The sequence below is a fragment of the Rutidosis leptorrhynchoides genome, chromosome 2 (assembly GCF_046630445.1).
Source record: "Rutidosis leptorrhynchoides isolate AG116_Rl617_1_P2 chromosome 2, CSIRO_AGI_Rlap_v1, whole genome shotgun sequence".
NCBI classification, from domain to species: domain Eukaryota; kingdom Viridiplantae; phylum Streptophyta; class Magnoliopsida; order Asterales; family Asteraceae; genus Rutidosis; species Rutidosis leptorrhynchoides.
Genome location: NC_092334.1, coordinates 449,049,613 through 449,073,538, shown reverse-complemented (window position 1 = coordinate 449,073,538; position 23,926 = coordinate 449,049,613). Strand labels below are relative to the sequence as shown.

Below are 23,926 nucleotides of genomic sequence, written 5' to 3'. Positions count from 1 at the left end.
AAAATCCTTTAGCAGTAGCTTGTGAATATTAACACTAAACCTAATATTTGATTAATGAAAAGTTACACAACACCCGCTAAGGATGGTGGACGGTTTTGGGAGCCAAAATGGGGATTCCCGGAAGTTTGTTTTCTCCTATATTGGCCACTAGAAGATTACACACAACCCTGCAAGTCCCGGTGATTTTTACGGTACGCGATAACGATTTCTAACTGTCTGCGGGAATAACTCGTACAAAATTTAAGAATACAAATCCTTAATATATTAATAGCTTCCAATAAATATTAAAAATAATATTTATTAATAATTAATAGCATAGTAATGTTATTTCCAACCATATGTATTAATATCTTAACATGATACATATGTATTTAGTAAGACGTTGTTGTAACGATAGCCGTTATATATATCGTTTTGCGTTTCTTAATTCACTACTTTCATTTTATGTATATAACTCATTGTTAATGTACTTGGTGAGATACTTACTCATCATAATATCATGTTATATATATATATATATATATATATATATATATATATATATATATATATATATATATATATATACATATATATATATATATCATGTTGTTTTTACAAGTTTTAACGTTCGTGAATCGCCGGTCAACCTGGGTGGTCAATTGTCTACATGAAACTCATTTCAATTGATCAAGTTTTAACAAGTTTGATTGCTTAACATGTTGGAAACATTTAATCATGCAAATATAGTTTTCATTTAATAAATAATCATGGAAAAGTTCGGGTCACTACATAGTCTCCTAATGCAAGATCATATGTATACACTAATATAAGAAATTTGATCCAAACTTATATAAGAAAAATATGCTAGTGTCTAAACTTAAAAGCATCTTTAAAATGTTTTGTAAAGACAAGTATTTGAAATCACTGACGGATGAATAACTACTCACCCGATCATTTTCCAAGCACACACGTGCTTTCGAACGGAAACCCGAATCGCATTACATGATTAGTTTCATTGTCTCAGTGTAATATATAGTTTACATGATTGGTCTTTATAGGACACCCGAGTTTATAAACAGATACATCTAATTAGCTGGCTATATTTTAATTAAAAGTTTAAAAGTCCATTTATTTATCTATATATCAATCAAGCATTGCCCTTATATACTGTTCATTTACCCTAATTAGTAATTTTACATCTAGTGTTTCTTAATTCTCCTCATTTTATTTAAAAGTTTAAAAGTCCATGAAAATTTCAAGGGTTATTTTTACATCGCACCATGTATAGTTATTCATAAATACAATATTCATGAGTGAATTTTAGCGCTTAATAAAACAAAGCATAACTGAACAAGCAAGGACGTAATATTCTAGGTAGAGGGAAGGACTACGACTCTTCAAAAAAAAAAAATTGAAACTGACATTTATTTACGAGTATTTGCGCTTTTGAATCAACTATCTGAATCTATATGAATTAATGATAATTCACTAAATTTTTGGTATCAATCAAACATTAACATTTTCTCCTTCTCTCAAATATAAAAATAACTTCAAACTGTATAAGTATCAAAGTTTAATGAAATTAACATAGATAATAATATATGAATATTGTTATAATATGAATATTGTTGGAGTCGTCTGCGGTTAAGCGTCCTTTCCTTAGTAATCAGGCATTGGCATCTCCGGTCAAAGTTAGCTGCTGCTTCTTTCGGTAATAGTCGGCTAAGATTAAAAAATTACAGCCATCTTTTTTCCTATTTTTCTCATAGCTATTAGCTGATTTGTCAATATTATACTTTATTCGTTCTAAAATTATTATTATTGTTTCATTTTAACTCTTAGGTCTTTCTTGTACAACTGTGACTCTAAAAAATTTTGTTTGTTTAATATGATATTTGATAAAAATTATACAAATGAAAACACATTTAGAACTAAATCAATTCATATAATTTTCATCATATATTATATGATAAAAATGAAAATATTTAAAGCGAGAATTTAAGAAGAAAGATACATAAAAAGCCAAACGAGACAATTATTTTTATATTGAAGAAGTATAAGTCATTAACTCTCACACTTTTAGATGACCCGTGGAACTACAGATTTGTTTAAACGTAACAGTTTAATGGTATATTTTGGTATTAAGTGAATTTAAACGCTAAAGTCATTTAGTTTAATGACCCGACGTATTCCGACTAAGAAATTTGTCGTTGTTTGTAAGATCATGTTTTCCAGTTGTATGGGATGCCGTCCAAACCAGTGGGACGCCGTCCAATTGTAAAGGACTGGACGCCGTCCTAATTTCTGGACACCGTCCAGATGAACTGGCGGGCCAGCTGTTTTGCTTTTAGATATTTTAAAGGGGCTTTTTGGTAATTTCACTTATGGGATGAATTTAAGGCCATTAGCTCAGTTTATGGAGTGCCATTACTCCATTTTCAACCACCACTTCCTATCCACTTTAATTCTAGAGAGAAAGAAGGTTTCTAGAGTGAGAGAGCTCAAATCAAGGAGGAAGAAGGTTGTTTCGGGTTAAAGCGCGGGTTTTAAAGCTGTTCGTCTAGTCCCTAGCGACATTGTGATTGTTGTGGTAAGTCCTAATCTTGACTTCCTTACTTTGAATTAGTTTAAGGGTTAGAGTTTGGGTTAGTAACGATCATAAAACCAATTTTCTAGCAATTTGGGTGGGTTTTTGGGTAAGTTTGGGTCATGAGGACCCAAAGATGACTAACCTAGGGTTTTGAGATAATAAATGTGTTTTCGAGTCTTAAATTGGTTATTTAATTACTAACACACTTTGTGGTTAAGTAAATGGGCGTTATTTGGGTTGTGTGTGACCCAAATGGGTGTGTTAATCTTGAAATGGGTCAAATGAGTCTTGGTGAGCTAAGTGGTAAAATGAGCGTGTGGATGTGATAACCTTGCGCTATTAAGTGTGTTAAGACCATATTTGGCTAGTGTTAGGGTTTTGGCGTAGTTGACCTAAGTTAGGGTTAAGAGTGCAAATGGGCCAAGATTTACACTATGGGTCAAAATGACGCTAAGATGGTGAGTGAGTTGGTTGACCAACTTGATTGTGTAATTGATTATATGCATAATATAATAGGTACGTTATATTGAAGGTCGCAAGCTTGATCTCTCATTCACCAAAGGCGTTAAGGTGAGTGGAATAATTATATATATGTGTATATAGTGTATTTGCTCGTGGGCTTGTGGTAAGTGTTATCCGGGCGTGTGGATTCACTACTCTTTTGTGCGATGGAGACCACACGTGCGTGAAGGGTGGTTCGGTAAGTGCGGACGTTGTGACAACCCGAAAATTTTTGACTAAATTTAAACTTTAATCTTTATATGTTTCCGACACGATAAGCAAAGTTGTTAAGTTAAATCTCAAAAATTTAAACTGTGTTCATACATTCATTTAACCTTGACCAAATTCTGACGATTCACGAACCATTATAATTGGATAGGAATATATACGTGTATATATATGTGTATATATTATAACTTGAAAACGTTAACAAAGTATTAGTTTACATTATCGTAATTGTCGATGGAATTAAAAGATAATATCAAATGATTGATTTATCAAGTTACATTGTGATATGATTACGGGTCTTTGTTGAGAGGTCCACTTTGATTTAGGAAACCTTTTCTTTTTAACGGTATTCGGAATAAATGGTAAAGTGATTTACAAGTAAGAACAAATGTGTCAATTGACGAAGGTTATACAAAAGTTAGTGGAGAACTGGATTTCATAATATTCGACTGATCTATTTTCAAACTTATGAAAACGATTTCAAAAACTGAGTTATTGTAATCTGTTATTTATAAAGGTAAAATGATTATATAGAATTAGAAGAATTTAAGGAAAGCTTTATATTATAAAAATATATACATAGTGTTTCAAAAACGTAAACGTGATACGACATAGAAAATTCTATTATTTAAATGATTATATATAATAATCTTTGAAATATAATTAGTTTTGAAAAACTAAATATTATATTATTAAATAAATATTTCAAACATATATATTATGTATAAATTTATAATTCTAAATGAAAATATATATATATATATATATATATATATATATATATATATATATATATATATATATATATATATATATATATATATTTTAACTTAGTCATAAAACGTTTTGATTTAAACTAATATTATTAAATATGCTTTGATAAATAACGAGGCGTTGATTTTAAGAAGCAAATGACCATAACACTCAAAAGTATAAGTTACACTTCAATTAGTATAATTGTTGGTGAAATAAGTCTAATTATTGATAAAGGTACACGTCACGAAACGTAAAGTACAAGTTTTCTAAGCGTACAAAAGGACGTTCGAAAAACTGGAACCGATATGTAAGTCGAGCGTCAACGTACAATTCATCAGTACTAAAATTGCAAATCAACTATGCACGAGAATATATATAATATTTAATTAATTATAAAGATTAAATATATTAAATATATAATTATATATATATTAGTTAATATGTCGGCAGCGATAGATTATGGAATGTAGGCTGGATACATGGATCATGCGATCGCATGAGTCCACCACACAAACCTCATGCGATTGCATGAGGGGTTAGTGGCAGCCACATTCCTCTAAATTGCGCGATTTGAGATTCAGTTTTCATTTTCTTTCCATCTATCTATCCTAAGTACTCCGTAAATTATTATTATTATTATTATTATTATTATTATTATTATTATTATTATTATTATTATTATTATTATTATTATTATTATTATTATTATTATTATTATTATTATTATTATTATTATTATTTATATTTATATAATTATTATTAAGATTATTATTATAAATTTTAATCTTAGTATTATTAGTATTAGTATTATACCTAAAATACTACGACGAGGTTCTGCCCAAGTATTTTCAAAACGGGTTTTTCGAGCGGGATAGAGCTAAGAAATTATGGGTTATAGCTATGGAGGTTATGGGTAATGTTCATAGGGTATGCTCGTGAGGTCAAACTAGTGTTTATCATCTTCGTTGCGTCTACGTACTTTCCTGCAATATTGAATCTCAATATTGATACGTGAGCACTCATAACTTAACTTTTATATATTATTAGTGTATCCCTGACTAGTGCTCGAGTATATATGTTTATGCATACTTGTATGTTTAATTTTGTCTTTAGATAACTTATGATAAATTATGAATTTGATACATATGCGATTGAGATAAGTTATATGATATGCATGTCGTTGGAAAGCTGGCGAAAAACTATAAACTTTTCATTTAGATATTGTATGGTTTTGATGAAATGATTAAAATATATCGTCAATTGAATTATCTATAATTTTAAAGTATTATTGTTAAAATGATTATTGTTATCGTTATCGTTATCGTTATCGTTATCGTTATCGTTATCGTTATCGTTATCGTCATTATTATAGTTATTATTATTTTTATTTAATAAACAATATTATTATTATTATTATTATTATTATTATTATTATTATTATTATTATTATTATTATCATTATTATTATTAATATTATTAAAATAATTAATATAATTTTTTATCAAAACTATCAATTTATTATTTTTATCGTCATTATTATTATTAAAAGTATCACTAATATTAAAACCATCATTTTTATTAAAATTATCATTTTTAATAGAAATATCATTGTTATTATAAAATATCATTATTATTATCATTTTAGTATTATTATTTAAAAATTATCATTTTGAATAGAAATATTATTTTTATATAAAATATTATTATTACGGTTAATATTAAAAAGTATTGCTATTATTAAGATTTTCATGATTAGAATTATCATTTTATTATAATCATTAATAAATATAAATATTGTTATTTTTATTAGTAGAATAATAATAATTATTATTACAAAATAATATAACTTTCACTTTTTATTGTTATTATCGATAATATTTTATCAAATCAATATGTGATATAAAGATATTTTACTACATGTAATATAATTACATTAATAATATCTATCATTATATTTTTATGATATTAAATGAACTTTATAAATTTTATTACTTAAAATATATAAAAGTATATTTTTATTATATAAATTTTAATATAAAATTGTATTTATTAATAAATGAATTATATTATTACTCTAATAAAATCTGTTAAATATATTAAATATATAAAACGACTATATTTAAGTTATATAATAATCATGCATAGATTTTGAAAGTCATTTTGGGTCAAGTTGACTTTTGCATGATAATCTCGAGCATTAGGATTGTGATACACTATGACCTGACCTAAATTGTTAGACAGATATTGACCAATCTATGAATATATATATACTTAATATAGGTTCGTAAATCCGAGGCCAACCCTATACTTGTCAGTGCCATCATATGCACAATTGCTACGAAATACAATATTGTGAGTTTCATTACTCCCTTTTTAAATGCTTTTGCAATATATATTTTTGGAACTGAGAATACATGCGCTGCTTTTATAAATGTTTGACAAAATAGACACAATTACTCGAAAATTACATTCTATGGTTGGATTATCGAATCGAATATCACCCTTTTAGCTTGGTAGCCTTAGAATTAGGGAACAGACACCCTAATTGACGCAAATCCTAAAGGTAGATCTACGGGCACTAACACCCCCATACTGGAAAATGGTATGCTTTAGTACTTCGAGTTTATATTATACAGATGGATTTCTGTTTTGGGGATATTCTATATGCATGATGTTAATGTCGGTTACCAGGTGTTCAATCCATATGAATGATTTTTAAACACTTGCGAGTGTATGATTATTGAATAAAGGAAATCTTGTGGTCTATTAAAATTATGGAAATGATTGATTACGATAAACTAATGAACTCACCAACCTTTTGGTTGACACTTGAAAGCATGTTTATTCTCAGGATTGAAAGAAATCTTCCGCTGTGCATTTACTCATTTAAAAGATATTACTTGGAGTCATTCATGACATATTTCAAAAGATGTTGCATTCAAGATTGTTGAGTTCAATAAAGATTATTATTAAGTAAATGACATATTAGGTCATTTATAGTTTGGATATTATGAAATGGTATGTATGCCTGTCAACTTTCGATGAAATGAAAGTTTGTCTTTTAATACGAATGCAATGTTTGTAAAATGTATCATATAGAGGTTAAATACCTCGCAATGTAACCATATGTTATTGTATTCGTCCTTATGGATTAGGACGGGTCGCTTCATGTGGTATCAGAGCGGTGGTCTTAGCGAACCAGGTCTTGCATTAATGTGTCTAACTGATAGTTGTTAGGATGCATTAGTGAGTCTGGACTTCGTCCTTAGCTGCATGTCAAAAAGTTTTGCTTATCAATTTTGTCGGAAATAACATGCTTATCATTCTTAGTCTAGATACATCTTATTGCATTGATTGCATGAATAGTGTATAGACAAAATCCATATCGTAGCGTATCTGCTAATTCATATCTTAGCATATCTGTTACTGTAAACTTTGCCTGGCATATTCCGTAAATTCCTCCGTAATCTACAAAATCTTTTGCTCTATTTATATATAGATATTCTATGTAATTAGAATACCATCCGATAGACAGAAATCATTTCATATCAAACAAAATCCTTTATTCAATCGTATGAAATGGATTTCGCCACTAGTTCAAGTCCCTCGAATTCCGATATGGAGTTTCACTCGAGCTCCGAAAGCAGTGTGACCGGAATGGATCAATCAATCAGCCATAATCTATTCTGGATGAATTGGAGATGGGTTCGTAGCCTCCTAAATCATTGGAGACAAGAAGAAGGTGATCCATTCCATCCGCCACATTACCCTCTTGGCGAAGAACCTGAAGCACTTACCGGCGAATCTGTTTGAGACACAATTTTCTCTCTCATTTCCAGAGTATCTCGTTATGATTATATACTATCTCAGATTCTAGATTTTATTTATCCGCTCGTTCGAACCGAAAACCACCCCGGTGTAATAGAAGAAGTCATCGAGCTTCGCTCTCGGGTAGTGGTTTTGGAGAATATGGTGCAAAGATTACAAGCACCAGCAGCAGCACCGGCAACAACAGTACCACCATCTGCAACACCAACAGTACCATTACTACCACCAACAACAGCATCCGCATCCCATACCTCAACATCACAATCTATACCTCGAACATCAACATCATACGCATCGTAAATACCAAGGAGTACAAACAACACCAAACGATGAAGTATTGATTCATAACTTCATCGAGAGAATATTCTGCAGAGAATATGTAATTTCTAAAAGTTTTAGAAATTATTTATTCTAGTACTAATTGTAAACCAGATGACTGAGCGAAATGATGAAATGAAACCCTGACTGGAATGATGCACGATTTACAAACTAGACTTGTTTTACCAGCAGCATCAGCAGTACCATCAGCATTACCAGCACCGTCAGTGCCGTCAACATCGTCAGCACCAGCAGCACCTATAACATCACAAGTTCAATCAGATCTATAATCACCGTGAATAACATCACTAACCAACAACAAGTAGGTCATATCAACGAGTTATGAACTCATTTCCACTGAAGAAATTATATGTATAACTTATATATATAAATTTTGGAAACCATAGTATATCTTTTCATATTAAGCTATTGTAAATGAATTAATAAGGGTAGATACTACTCGGTTAATTCATATTACTAATATGCTATGATGTACATCCTCCGTTAATAACTTAACCATCGTTAGCTACAATATCCCTTTCAACTCGACAAATTTCATTTCATAATAAAGCAAGTGTATTATTCAATTATAAGTTTGATTTTACACTTTCATTTTCGATATGCTCGAAATTCCCTAGAAAACATCATCGTATCATACGAAGTTAACAAGAATTCCACGAGCATCAACATCCTTCACCGAGGAATATCTGAAGAATATCATTAGTATCGATAATGAAGTACTAATTACATTAGTGAAACACTCCGTGAAAATTATGTAATCTTTAATGTTTTAAAGATTATCCATTTCCAATTTCAGCCAAAAATCAAACGAGTTTAATATTATATTAACTCAATAAATCTGTATTACATCTGAAGAAAATATACTTATATATTTTCATAAAGACTGTAATAAAATTTTTATACAAAATATTAACTGCGAATTTTTTTTTAACGGGTAGGTAATACCCGAGACATATATAAATTCACAATTAATATGTTACATTCTTCGATTCTGATTATAACAGTAGCAAAACTTTTTTTCTCTCTCTCTCTCTCTCTCTAATGTATACCTGCATCACCTGCTTTTATCTTCTCCAAAACCCCATTTACTTTTAAACATAATTTTCTCTCAAATTAGAGGGATCTAGACCAAGCCACTGTCACCACTTTATTCGTTATCGTTTTCCGAACACATCCGCACTAGTTTTACCACCGTTGGTCTCTTAACGCGCCGCCACGCGCTAAAACCCTTACCGGAGGTTTGGTGTTTTCCGGCAAAATTTTCCGGGATTATTCGACTTTTTCCCGACCTTGGGGTGCGTTGACTTTACCAAGCTTCTTTTTGAAGCTTACTTGGCTTCAGCAGCTGCCAGACATCCTTGACCACCACAACTAGACTGAAGCCCTACTGTGTTTGCGTTTCCAACCCTTCTTTTTTCATATTCTGCTGCTCTTCTTTAATATGCTATAAGCTTTTTTATCAAATCAAATTGCTACAACTTATTTTTAGGATTGACTACGGTGGAGTAGTTTTTGTTACTTGATTACCGCATCTGCTAGGTTTTCGCTTTTATTAACCATTATCTTTCTTTGTTAGTATTAGGCATTTTTGTTGTCTGTGCTTAGAGCTCCTGTATTACCCTGAATAGTGTTATTTTTATTATTATTATTATTATTAATATTAATTACTAATTATTAATTTATTATTATAAGTATCATTAATCATTAATAATATTAAATATTAATTAATATTGATATTATTAACTAGAACTCTTATCTATCACTATTACGTAGTATTTTTTACTCCTATAATTATTAGTATTAGTATTTTTTTTATTCTCTATTTCCCAATTTTTCTGTTTTATTTACCTATTTCATCTCATAGGGTAAGATAGACACTAGGATTTCTCATGGTTACTTGAGGTCATGTCCTTCTAGCTCAGGGGCGGGTAGATTTATAGGGCCTAGCAGCGGCAATAGGTTAGCGAAGCCGGTTAGGATTAGAGTGGGTAGTTGGAATGTGGGAACTTTGACCGGCAAGAGGTATGAGCTTGCAGAGACTTTACGTAGACGTAATGTAGAGATTTTGTGTGTCCAAGAGACTAGATGGAAGGGTCGAGGGGCGCTTAAGGTCAATGGCTACAAGTTGTGGTTCTCGGGATCGAGAGTAGCTAGAAACGGGGAAGGAATCATTATAGGCCCACCCTTTAATGAGTATATGGTGGATGTGGGTAGACAGAGTGATAGGATTATGTCGGTTAGGTTAGTAATCCAGGAGGTGACCTATACGGTCATTAGCGCTTACGCGCCTCATGCGGGCCTTGGAGAAGCTGAAAAGAGATGCTTCTGGGAATCGTTAGACGAGGTTGTGAGGAGGTGCCCTCTAGACCATCGATTACTTATTGGTGGGGATCTTAATGGTCATGTAGGAATGGATGTTGAGGGTTATGCGGGAGTCCATGGGGGCTTTGGGTACGGAGCTAGAAATGAGGAGGGGCTCTCTATTCTCGAATTTGCTGTTGCTCATGATTTGGTGGTTGTTAATTCGTTTTTCAGGAAGGCGGATGCGCAATTGGCAACTTTCCATAGTGGGGGTCATAGTACCCAGATTGACTATTTGTAACTTCGCAAAGGGGATCTTAGGACTTGCGGAGATTGTAAGGTCCTGACTGCCTTGACATGCTCCTCCCAGCATAGATTGTTGGTCATGGATTTGGTTCTCCAGAGACGGGCCTCCAAGAGGGTGAGACAAGTCCAACCTAAGATCTTGTGGAAGAAGTTGAACGGAGAGAAGGCTGAGACCTTTAGAACTTCGGTTGTAGATAGAGTGGATACAGAATTGGAAACGATATCCAATGATGACGCGGATCAGATGTGGAACTGTCTGGAGTCCACCATTAGAGTGGTAGCCAAGGAAGTCCTAGGTGTGGCAGTTGGTACATGTCATAACCCGTCCTTAACCATAAGAACAAGTTAGATAACGTATGATTTCATTGCGAGGTATTGACCTCTATATGCGACATTTTTAAAAGAACAACTGTATTTATTTTACATTACAAACCATAACTCTTATGTTAATACAAGCTTTAGACAATATAAAGATGATTATCGTTTAGCGATAATCTTAGACTTACAAACTTTACATGTGATGATAACAATACGATTTCTAGCATATTTTACATTACAATTCCTCGGATATGCAGTTTTATTTTTGACACAAATATGCATACTCAAGATCTTGCTTAAATTCAACATGTTGCAGCGGAAGCTTTTAGTTATCACCTGAGAATAGACATGTTTAAAACGTCAACATAAAGTTGGTGAGATATAGGTTTAATGCCGGCAGCGATATAAATATAGACCACAAGATTTCATATGTAAACATTTTAATAAAAATATTCTAAGTGGTTGAGCACTTGGTAACCATACTTAACATTTAATCACGTCGCATATTCCCTTTATTATGAAATCTTACTACACCGTACCAAGTGTAGTCACGAAACGAAGTACTCTGCAACCGTTGAATACTGGTCGTCCAGTCCGGTTGGGGTTGTCAGGCCCGATAGATCTATCAACAGGATTCGCGTTTACAATACCGCTGTAAATAATAGTTACCAAGCTACAGGGAAGTATGCCAGTGGTACAACTCAACGTAGAATATATTTTTCAGTTACTTGTGTCCATAACGTATAACATAAAATACATGTATTCTCATCCCGAAATGTTTAGAGTTTAAAAGTGGGACTATATACTCACTTTTGCCTTGAAGATATATATATTTTGACTTGGTCTCCGGTTGATATCACGAACCTATCCATATATAATATATCAATATATTTTCATTTTAAACAATCGTCACGTATATATACTTATAATACTTTTAATGTCTTCTTAGTCCGTAGTTAGCAATTCAATTTTAATGGTTCATATTTAGGTGTTTAATAAATAAATAAACCCCCATCGAAATAAATAAAACCCCCATCGTATTCGTATTGGTCGGGATTAATCTTGACCCACGGTACCGGTGTTGTCAAATGACGTGTTGCGTACATAAAGTACCGGTGTTGTCAAATGACGTGTTGCGTACGTACATGAGGTCTTATGATTAATCTTCTCGTGTTGTTTACGGGTGATCCTGAAATATATAAAATTAAATTATGAGTACATATATATAAAATATCATGTTATTTTAAAAAGATGTGATTTATTTAATTTTTCTCCAATTATTTTCGTGGCTAAACTAGTTTTGGATATCCGATCTTGTTTTGGTTATAGTTTCTTCGTTACAACTCCGTTTTCGTTGGTTCAACTTGCCACTTCCTTGGATCGAGTCCTTCTTTAAGAATATGAACTGTAAATACCTTAGTTTGTATTCTAAATCACAGGTCATAGGTCAAACTTTGGTGAAACTTATGAAGTTAATCATTTTCCATCATGTAAACAACCTTAAATGATTATTTTTCTAAAAATACTTATACTTTGAGTTAAATCATGAAATTTTTATGGGTTATCATATTCATAGTAAATATCATTTTTACAGAAAATAAACCTCCAATTCAAGGTTCAAGATAGTTTTTAATTATCCAACCCAAAACAGCCCCCGGTTGCACTCCGACGTCGTAAAAACAGTTTTTAAGGTGTTCTTTGAAAAACCAAGTTATACCTTGTTAAATTAGAATATATTTATGATATATTACAGGTCTTGAAGTATTTTAAAAGTTAAGTTAGAAGGATCTATTTAGTTTGCAAACAAGTTTGAAATCATTCAAACTATGTTCTTGTTGTTAAAATTGTATACCATAAAATAAGATAGCTATATATATATGAATCGAATAAGGTTATGAACAAAGTTACTACCTCAAGTTACTTGGACAAGATTGCTGTAAAAGAGAAGTAAAAACCTAGAACCAAAAGAGTGATGGAGTTGAATGAAAGATTGGAAGTAAACTTGTGTTCTTGGAAGGATTCTTGAAGTGTTTTTGTAATAGTTTTCTTATGATGATTAAGGCTTGTTTCTATGGCTAGATCTTCATGGTTTCTTGCTGAATTGATGAGGGTTTCTTATGGCTTTCAAGTAGGTGTGTTAGAGAGTAATTTGGAAGTGATAATGGTGAACTAGAATTGATATGGAGAAGGCCATATAAAACGTGAATGGGGGGAACATGGACAAGTTTTCCTTTTGTTATTTTGTATGACATTCAATGCTAGCATCCAATTTCTAATTACCTTATACATAAGGCATGAACAAGGGCTGGTTGGTGGTGATTTGATGTGTATATACCAATAGTAAATACGTATAGAAGCTAGGTATGATACGAGTACATATACTCTAGATATACGTATAGAAATCTTGTGAAAACGGAACGAGGATTCAAATATAGCTATCTTTTGTGAATACACTTATATTGTTTTATGTATTTAAGTCCTTAAAAAGTGATTAAATACATTATATATACGATATATGTATAAACATTATAGGTCATAAGTATTTATATAAAAAAAAACGTTACGTATGGTTATTGTTTTGAAAACTTAAGTTAGTAGTTTCAAAATATACTTATAACTTATTGTTATTAATACAAAATGAGATATTAAAACATCCATAAATCATGTTAAATATGTATATATACATATATATACACAAACGTATACTTATCATATATTATATAGTTCGTGATATCATCGGTCAAACTAGACGGTCAAACGTTGTGTAAAACTCTTTTCAAAAACATAAGTCTCAACAATTTGGATTGCTTATCATGTTGGTAAGGTTTAATTTATGTAAATATTAATCTTATAAGTATAAATTGATCGAAAAAGTCCGGGTCATTACAGTACCTACCCGTTAAATAAATTTCGTCCCGAAATTTTAAAATTGTACCTATTTTGCGTCATCGGAAAACAGATGTGGGTACTTTTGTTTCATTTGATCCTCTCGTTCCCAAGTAAACTCAGGACCTCTTTGAGCATTCCAACGAACCTTAACGATCGGTATGTTGCTCTGCTTGAGCCGTTTAACTTCACGGTCCATGATCTCGATTGGTTCTTCTATGAATTGTAGTTTCTCGTCAACTTGAATTTCTTCAAGAGGAATGGTGAGGTCTTCCTTTGCAAGACACTTTTTAAGGTTCGAGACGTGAAATGTATTATGTACTCCGGCGAGTTGTTGCGGTAACTCGAGTCGATAAGCTACCGGTCCGATGCGTTCAATGATCTTGAACGGGCCTACATATCTTGGGTTCAGTTTACCCCTTTTTCCGAAGCGTATTACACCTTTCCACGGTGACACCTTTAGCATAACCATATCACCGATCTGAAACTCTAATGGTTTTCTTCGGACATCGGCGTAGCTCTTTTAGCGACTACGGGCTGTTTTCAATCTCTCCTTAATTTGTACTATCTTCTCAGTCGTTTCGTGTATGATCTCGGGACCAGTTAATTGTCGATCTCCTACTTCATTCCAACAGATAGGAGATCTACACTTCCTTCCATACAGTGCTTCGAATGGTGCAGCTTTAATGCTCGCATGATAACTATTATTATATGAGAATTCTGCTAACGGTAAATACTTATCCCATCCGTTTCCAAAATCGATCACACATGCCCTGAGCATGTCTTCAAGAGTCTGAATTGTTCTTTCACTCTGCCCATCAGTTTGCGGATGATATGCGGTACTCATATCCAAACGAGTTCCTAGTGCCTCCTGTAGTGATTGCCAGAACTTTGAGGTAAATCTACTATCACGATCAGATATAATGGAAATAGGTATTCCATGCCTTGAAACAATTTCCTTTATATACAATCGTAATAGTTTCTCCATTCTATCCGTTTCCTTTATAGGCAAGAAATGTGCAGACTTGGTGAGACGATCAACAATTACCCAAATGGTGTCATAACCCCAGGCAGTCTTAGGTAATTTTGTGATGAAATCCATGGTAATACCATCCCATTTCCATTCTGGGATTTCTGGTTGTTGAAGTAATCCTGACGGCTTCTGGTGTTCTGCTTTGACTTTGGAACAAGTTAAACATTCCCCAACATATGTTGCAACGTCTGTCTTCAAATTAGGCCACCAATAATGCGTCTTAAGATCTTGATACATCTTTCCAACTCCAGGATGTATCGAGTATCTTGTCTTATGTGCCTCATTCAATATTAACTTTCTTAATCCACCCAACTTCGGTACCCAAATACGGTTTGCAAAATATCGAATTCCATCTTCCCGTATAACGAGTTGCTTCTCATACTTCTTCATTATTTCATTTCCTATGTTTTCTTTAGTAAGAGCTTCTCGTTGAGCCTCTTTGATTTGTGAGTTGAGATTCATGCGAATTTTTATGTTCATTGCTCGTACTCGAATTGGTTCTCGTTCCTTTCTGCTTAGTGCGTCAGCCACCACATTCGCTTTCCCGAGATGATAACGAATTTCACAATCATAGTCGTTTATTAACTCGACCCACCTACGTTGCCTCATGTTCAGCTGTTTCTGATCAAAAATATGTTGAAGGCTTTTATGATCAGTAAACACAGTGCATTTAACCCCATACAAGTAGTGTCTCCATATCTTCAATGCAAACACGACTGCTCCCAGTTCTAGATCATGCGTCGTATAATTCCGCTCGTGAATCTTCAATTGTCGGGATGCGTATGCAATAACTTTCTTTCGTTGCATAAGAACGCAACCAAAACCTTGTCGCGAAGCGTCACAATATATTTCAAAATCATCGTTCCCTTCTGGTAACGATAAAATAGGCGCCGTAGTTAACTTCTTCTTTAGTAATTGAAATGCACTCTCCTGCTCAGAGGTCCATTCATATTTCTTCCCTTTTTGCGTTAACGCTGTCAACGGCTTAGCTATTCGGGAAAAATCTTGAATAAACCTTCTATAATAACCGGCTAAACCCAAAAATTGGCGTATCTGCGTTGGTGTCTTAGGAGTCTCCCATTTTTCAATGGCTTCAATTTTTGCTGGATCAACCTGAATTCCTTTGCTACTAACAACGTGGCCAAGAAATTGCACTTCTTTCAACCAGAAAGCACATTAAGAAAATTTAGCATATAACTGTTCTTTTCTCAACAACTCTAATATCAACCTTAAATGCAGCTCATGCTCTTGCTCACTCTTGGAATAGATAAGAATGTCATCAATGAAAACAATAACAAACTTATCTAAATATGGACTACAAACTCGATTCATGAGGTCCATGAATACAGCTGGCGCATTCGTCAATCCAAACGGCATGACCAAAAATTCGTAATGACCGTAACGTGTCCGAAAAGCAGTTTTCGGTATATCTTCTTCTTTGACGCGTAATTGATGATAGCCTGATCTTAGGTCAATTTTCGAGTACACACATGATCCTTGGAGTTGATCAAATAAGTCGTCAATTCTCGGTAGTGGATACCGATTTTTGATAGTTAACTTATTTAATTCACGATAATCTATACACATCCTAAAAGATCCATCTTTCTTTTTAACAAATAGAATCGGAGCTCCCCACGGTGAAGTACTTGGTCGTATGAATCCACGATCCAGTAATTCTTTTAACTGACTCTGAAGTTCTTTTAACTCGGACGATGCAAGTCTATATGGAGCACGAGCCACTGGTGCAGCTCCTGGTACTAAATCTATTTGAAATTCTACAGATCTAAATGGAGGTAATCCCGGCAATTCTTCCAGAAAAACTTCAGGAAAATCTCTTGCCACCGGCACGTCGTTGATGCACTTTTCTTTTTCTTTCTTTTCGACTTTATTAACATGTGCTAGAATAGCATAACATCCCTTTTCTAAACACTTCTTGGCTTTCAAACAACTAATGAGTTTTAGCTTTGAATTACCCTTCTCTCCATAAATCATCACCGTCATTTTATCCTTACAAGGAATGCGAATTGCCTTCTTGGCACACACAACTTCAGCTCCTACTTTGAACATCCAGTCCATGCCGACTATTACATCAAAACTTCCTAATTCTACGGGTATCAAGTCAATTTTAAACGTTTCTCCGGCTAACTTTATTTCACAATCACGACAAATTTTATCGGCTTTAATTAGTTTACCATTAGCTAACTCAATCATGTACTTAGCATCTAGAGGTAATGATGAACAATTCAATTTAGTGTAAAAATTTCTACACACGTAACTTCTATCAGCACCAGTATCAAATATAATAGATGTTGATAAGTTATTAATGGTAAACGTACCCGTAACAAGCTCCGGGTCTTCACATGCCTCTCTAGCATTAATAACAAATGCTCTCCCACGTGCAGGTCCGATATTCTTCTCTGGATTCGGGCACTGGCTCTTATAGTGACCTTGTTTTCCACACCCAAAACAAGTAACGGTAGCCAAAGCAGTTCTATTTGCATTGGTGGCAGGAGTCTTGGTACCATTTGTATTTGTAACGAGAGCCCTACAATCTTCAGCAAGATGACCCTTTCGATTACATTTATTGCATACCACATTACAGTAACCAGAGTGATGTTTGTGGCATCGGTTGCATAAAGGATTTTGTCCTTTGTAACCAAAGCTTAAACCACTACCCGCACCTTGCGTGATTTCTTGTTTCTTAAAAGATTGTTGTTGGTTACCTCGACCATAATTTCCATTCCACTTTCTTTTGTTACCTGATACCTTCACATCAGTATTGGCTGCTTTCTTATCCATGATGACCTGATCCATTAGCTCGTTTGCCATGGTTATAGCTTCATGAATTGTCTTAGGTTTCGATGCTGTAACGTTTGCCTTGACCTTTTTGGGCAAACCATCTTTGTACATTTCAATCTTCCGTTCTTCGGTTGGAACCAATTCAGGACATAGCAAAACTAATTCCATGAATCGCTGATTGTAGTTGGTGATTTCAGTACCAACAACCTTCAGGCTTCGTAATTCATCTTCCAACTTCCTAACCTCGTTCCTTGGACAATACTCGTTGTTTAACATTATTTTGAATTCTTCCCATGGAGTATCATAAGCTACATCTCCTCCTACAGCCTTCACATAATTTTTCCACCACGTGAGTGCACTATCTTGTAAAGTGCACGATGCATACTTGGTCATGTCCTTTTCAACACAACCACTGATTTTAAACACAGTCTCCATATTTTCTATCCACCGGGTTAAACCGATCGGTCCTTCTGTTCCACTGAATGATGAGGGCTTGCAAGCTTGAAAAGTCTTGTAGGTGCATCCTACACGAGGATTTGGGTTAACTGCAGCAGCTCTTGCAGCCTCGACCCATAACATTCTGTCGTTCACTCGCTGGTTGATGAATTCCTCGACTTCTTGTTCCGTCATTCGATTCAATCGCGCCATTTCCTAATGAAAGAAAATAATTATTCACATGGAATATTATAGATGTAGTGTATATTTACAGTACATTATAGCTTATTAATAATATGAACCAGGTATTATTATAAAAGCCTTTTCTTCTTATTAGCGTTTTATAATTATATTTAGGGTAGTACCTACCCGTTAATGTCCATACTTAATAGCTTAGTACAGAACCAATTACTACCATCTAAATAATACTTAACCATGGAAAATTATTGCATTTCATACTTCACTATTTTACATATGCTTATCTTACATCGAACATTAAGCAAACCACACTAATAATATTATACAAAACATTATATGATCCCATGGTTTAATACAGCAGCGCATCGTTTGGTCTATTTTCTAGGACGTTTAGGTTCAAGGAATCGCTTAACGCTTATCCTAGCTGTCTGCCTATATTTTGGCTGTGGGGCTGAAGAACTGGATGCCGGGATAGAACGAATAGGAATAGCGGGAATAGGGGTGGTAGTGTCTAGTGGAGTTGGTGCCACATCATCCTTACTAAATTCAGGATTTGAATTTTCTAATTCATTAGCCTTTCGTTTCTTTCCTAGTTCGAACTTGTCTTTCGTAATTTCTTGTATTTCTTCCTCGGGTTCACTTTCCTCCTCGGGTTCACTTTCCGGGTTCTTTATTGTTGGTTCATCCGGAATTTGTGAGTCTTCCCCAAAGATATTATTTTCGTCATCGGATAGGTTAATGACTGAAACACCATCTGAAGATTCTGATTCGGAGTCGCTGAATGTGATAATAAGTTTTGAGCCCGACATCTATCACACAATAACTAACCCATTATTACTACATAATATTTACATATAAATTTTAACCAACAATGATAAGCAATGGTTGTTAAATCAGATCCGGTCAAAGTCCAGACTTACTAATGTATCCTAACGACTTATCAGTTAGACACACTAATGCAAACCTGGTTCGCTAAGACCACCGCTCTGATACCACATGTCATAACCCGTCCTTAACCATAAGAACGAGTTAGATAACGTATGATTTCATTGCGAGGTATTGACCTCTATATGCGACATTTTTAAAAGAACAACTGCATTTATTTTACATTACAAACCATAACTCTTATGTTAATACAAGCTTTAGACAATATAAAGATGATTATCGTTTAGCGATAATCTTAGACTTACAAACTTTACATGTGATGATAACAATACGATTTCTAGCATATTTTACATTACAATTCCTCGGATATGCAGTTTTATTTTTGACACAAATATGCATACTCAAGATCTTGCTTAAATTCAACATGTTGCAGCGGAAGCTTTTAGTTATCACCTGAGAATAGACATGTTTAAAACGTCAACATAAAGTTGGTGAGATATAGGTTTAATGCCGGCAGCGATATAAATATAGACCACAAGATTTCATATGTAAACATTTTAATAAAAATATTCTAAGTGGTTGAGCACTTGGTAACCATACTTAACATTTAATCACGTCGCATATTCCCTTTATTATGAAATCTTACTACACCGTACCAAGTGTAGTCACGAAACGAAGTACTGTGCAACCGTTGAATACTGGTCGTCCAGTCCGGTTGGGGTTGTCAGGCCCGATAGATCTATCAACAGGATTCGCGTTTACAATACCGCTGTAAATAATAGTTACCAAGCTACAGGGAAGTATGCCAGTGGTACAACTCAACGTAGAATATATTTTTCAGTTACTTGTGTCCATAACGTAAAACATAAAATACATGTATTCTCATCCCGAAATGTTTAGAGTTTAAAAGTGGGACTATATACTCACTTTTGCCTTGAAGATATATATATTTTGACTTGGTCTCCGGTTGATATCACGAACCTATCCATATATAATATATCAATATATTTTCATTTTAAACAATCGTCACGTATATATACTTATAATACTTTTAATGTCTTCTTAGTCCGTAGTTAGCAATTCAATTTTAATGGTTCATATTTAGGTGTTTAATAAATAAATAAACCCCCATCGAAATAAATAAAACCCCCATCATATTCGTATTGGTCGGGATTAATCTTGACCCACGGTACCGGTGTTGTCAAATGACGTGTTGCGTACATAAAGTACCGGTGTTGTCAAATGACGTGTTGCGTACGTACATGAGGTCTTATGATTAATCTTCTAGTGTTGTTTACGGGTGATCCTGAAATATATAAAATTAAATTATGAGTACATATATATAAAATATCATGTTATTTTAGAAAGATGTGATTTATTTAATTTTTCTCCAATTATTTTCGTGGCTAAACTAGTTTTGGATATCCGATCTTGTTTTGGTTATAGTTTCTTCGTTACAACTCCGTTTTCATTGGTTCAACTTGCCACTTCCTTGGATCGAGTCCTTCTTTAAGAATATGAACTGTAAATACCTTAGTTTGTATTCGAAATCACAGGTCATAGGTCAAACTTTGGTGAAACTTATGAAGTTAATCATTTTCCATCATGTAAACAACCTTAAATGATTATTTTTCTAAAAATACTTATACTTTGAGTTAAATCATGAAATTTTTATGGGTTATCATATTCATAGTAAATATCATTTTTCCAGAAAATAAACCTCCAATTCAAGGTTCAAGATAGTTTTTAATTATCCAACCCAAAACAGCCCCCGGTTGCACTCCGACGTCGTAAAAACAGTTTTTAAGGTGTTCTTTGAAAAACCAAGTTATACCTTGTTAAATTAGAATATATTTATGATATATTACAGGTCTTGAAGTATTTTAAAAGTTAAGTTAGAAGGATCTATTTAGTTTGCAAACAAGTTTGAAATCATTCAAACTATGTTCTTGTTGTTAAAATTGTATACCATAAAATAAGATAGCTATATATATATGAATCGAATAAGGTTATGAACAAAGTTACTACCTCAAGTTACTTGGACAAGATTGCTGTAAAAGAGAAGTAAAAACCTAGAACCAAAAGAGTGATGGAGTTGAATGAAAGATTGGAAGTAAACTTGTGTTCTTGGAAGGATTCTTGAAGTGTTTTTGTAATAGTTTTCTTATGATGATTAAGGCTTGTTTCTATGGCTAGATCTTCATGGTTTCTTGCTGAATTGATGAGGGTTTCTTATGGCTTTCAAGTAGGTGTGTTAGAGAGTAATTTGGAAGTGATAATGGTGAACTAGAATTGATATGGGGAAGGCCATATAAAACGTGAATGGGGGGAACATGGACAAGTTTTCCTTTTGTTATTTTGTATGACATTCAATGCTAGCATCCAATTTCTAATTACCTTATACATAAGGCATGAACAAGGGCTGGTTGGTGGTGATTTGATGTGTATATACCAATAGTAAATACGTATAGAAGCTAGGTATGATACGAGTACATATACTCTAGATATACGTATAGAAATCTTGTGAAAACGGAACGAGGATTCAAATATAGCTATCTTTTGTGAATACACTTATATTGTTTTATGTATTTAAGTCCTTAAAAAGTGATTAAATACATTATATATACGATATATGTATAAACATTATCGGTCATAAGTATTTATATAAAAAAAAAACGTTACGTATGGTTATTGTTTTGAAAACTTAAGTTAGTAGTTTCAAAATATACTTATAACTTATTATTATTAATACAAAATGAGATATTAAAACATCCATAAATCATGTTAAATATGTATATATACATATATATACACAAACGTATAATTATCATATATTATATAGTTCGTGATATCATCGGTCAAACTAGACGGTCAAACTAGACGGTCAAACGTTGTGTAAAACTCTTTTCAAAAACATAAGTCTCAACAATTTGGATTGCTTATCATGTTGGTAAGGTTTAATTTATGTAAATATTAATCTTATAAGTATAAATTGATCGAAAAAGTCCGGGTCATTACAGTACATCTGGAGGCCATAGGGCTGTTAGAGAATCATGGTGGTTCAGTGACAAGGTTCAAAGCAAAGTTGCGCTTAAGCAACGAAGGTTTAGGGAGATCATCACTTGTGGGGAGGGGACTCCGACGGATAGAATTAGGGCGGAAGAGAGATATAAAGAAGCCAAAAGAGAAGCTAAGAAGGCTGTAGCCCAAGCAAAAGAAAGAGCATACGAAGATCTGTATAAGAAACTTGACTCCAAAGAGGGAGCTAATGATATTTACAGGATAGCCAAAGCTAGGGAGCGAAGACGTAGGGATCTTGATAACATCAATTTTATCAAAAATGATGCTGGTCAAACTTTAGTAAAGGAAGAAGAAATTAGAAAAAGATGGGAAGAGTATTTCTCATCTCTCTTCGTGGGGGGAAGACCAGAGCGCCATGAGGACTTACAAGACTCTGATATAGAACAATCCCAAAACAACATGGATTACGAGAGGATTAGACAAGAGGAAGTAAGATTGGCACTACGAAAGATGGGGAGAAATAAATCAGTGGGACCGGATCAGATTCCTATTGAGGCGTGGCGGTGCCTTGGCGACGCTGGTGTTAGGTGGCTGACTTGCCTTTTTAACAAGACGTTTCGAAGCTCTAAAATGCCCATGGAATGGAGACTGAGTGAGACTATACCCATCTATAAGAACAAGGGGGATGCTCAATGATGCGGTAACTATAGAGGCATAAAATTACTTAGTCATACTATGAAGCTTTGGGAGAAAGTGATTGAGACTAGACTTCGACGCGAAACCAATGTCTCGGAGAACCAATTTGGTTTCATGCCAAAGCGCTCTTCGATAGAGGCAATCCATATTATTAGGAACCTTATGGAGAAGCATAGAGAGAAGCAAAGGAACCTAGAGATGGTTTTCTTAGACTTGGAAAAGGCCTACGATTGCGTGCCACGAAATTTGATTTGGAAGACCCTTAAGGATAGAAGTATCTCGAGTAGGTATATTAATGTTATTAGGGATATGTACGAAGGGGCGAAGTCTTGTGTTCAAACGCCGGTGGGAAATACAGAAGTTTTTCCAATAGAAGTAGGCATGCACCAGGGATCGGCCCTTAGCCCTTTTCTTTTCACTTTGATCCTTGATGGGCTTTCTCGAGGGATTCAAGAGTGCATCCCTTGGTGCTTGATTTTTGCAGATGATATTGTGCTTGTTTCAGATTCTAAGGAGGAGCTTAATAGAAGACTAGAGCAATGGAGGGTGGCCTTAGAAAGTAATGGCCTGCATATTAGTAGACAAAAGACGGAATATCTTAGTTGCGATTTTGATAAGAATGATGATGAACTAGGTGATGGAGCGAACATCTGCATTGGAGACCAGATCTTGCATCCACAAACTTCGTTTAGATATCTAGGCTCGATGCTTCACAAATCGGGGAGGATAGATGAAGACGTGTCGCACCGTATTAAAGTAGGGTGGGTGAAGTGGAGAGCAGCGACTGGAGTCTTATGCTACAAGAAGATCCCCCTAAAGCTGAA

At 33.9% G+C, this 23,926-nt stretch overlaps 2 protein-coding genes across 2 annotated transcripts; both read left to right on the top strand.

The window, feature by feature from the left end:
* Positions 1-2,844: 2,844 nt before the first annotated feature.
* Positions 2,845-10,826, top strand: LOC139889278 (uncharacterized). The gene is made up of 3 exons (XM_071872239.1): positions 2,845-2,886; positions 3,089-3,142; positions 10,089-10,826. The coding sequence occupies exons 1-3, from the start codon at positions 2,845-2,847 to the stop codon at positions 10,824-10,826; spliced, it is 834 nt and encodes a 277-aa protein (XP_071728340.1).
* Positions 10,827-10,910: 84 nt separating this feature from the next.
* Positions 10,911-23,102, top strand: LOC139889277 (uncharacterized). The gene is made up of 2 exons (XM_071872238.1): positions 10,911-11,155; positions 22,391-23,102. The coding sequence occupies exons 1-2, from the start codon at positions 10,911-10,913 to the stop codon at positions 23,100-23,102; spliced, it is 957 nt and encodes a 318-aa protein (XP_071728339.1).
* Positions 23,103-23,926: the final 824 nt, after the last annotated feature.

Bases quoted from the DNA above. Each gene is read 5' to 3' on its own strand.
- LOC139889277 (XM_071872238.1), top strand. From the start codon at position 10,911: ATGGATTTGGTTCTCCAGAGACGGGCCTCCAAGAGGGTGAGACAAGTC. The intron at 11,156-22,390 runs GTCCTTAACCAT...TGATCGAAAAAG, and splicing joins GTTGGTACATGTCATAACCC to TCCGGGTCATTACAGTACAT.
- LOC139889278 (XM_071872239.1), top strand. From the start codon at position 2,845: ATGGGTCAAATGAGTCTTGGTGAGCTAAGTGGTAAAATGAGC. The intron at 2,887-3,088 runs GTGTGGATGTGA...ATAATATAATAG, and splicing joins AGCTAAGTGGTAAAATGAGC to GTACGTTATATTGAAGGTCG. The intron at 3,143-10,088 runs GTGAGTGGAATA...TTCATCTCATAG, and splicing joins CATTCACCAAAGGCGTTAAG to GGTAAGATAGACACTAGGAT.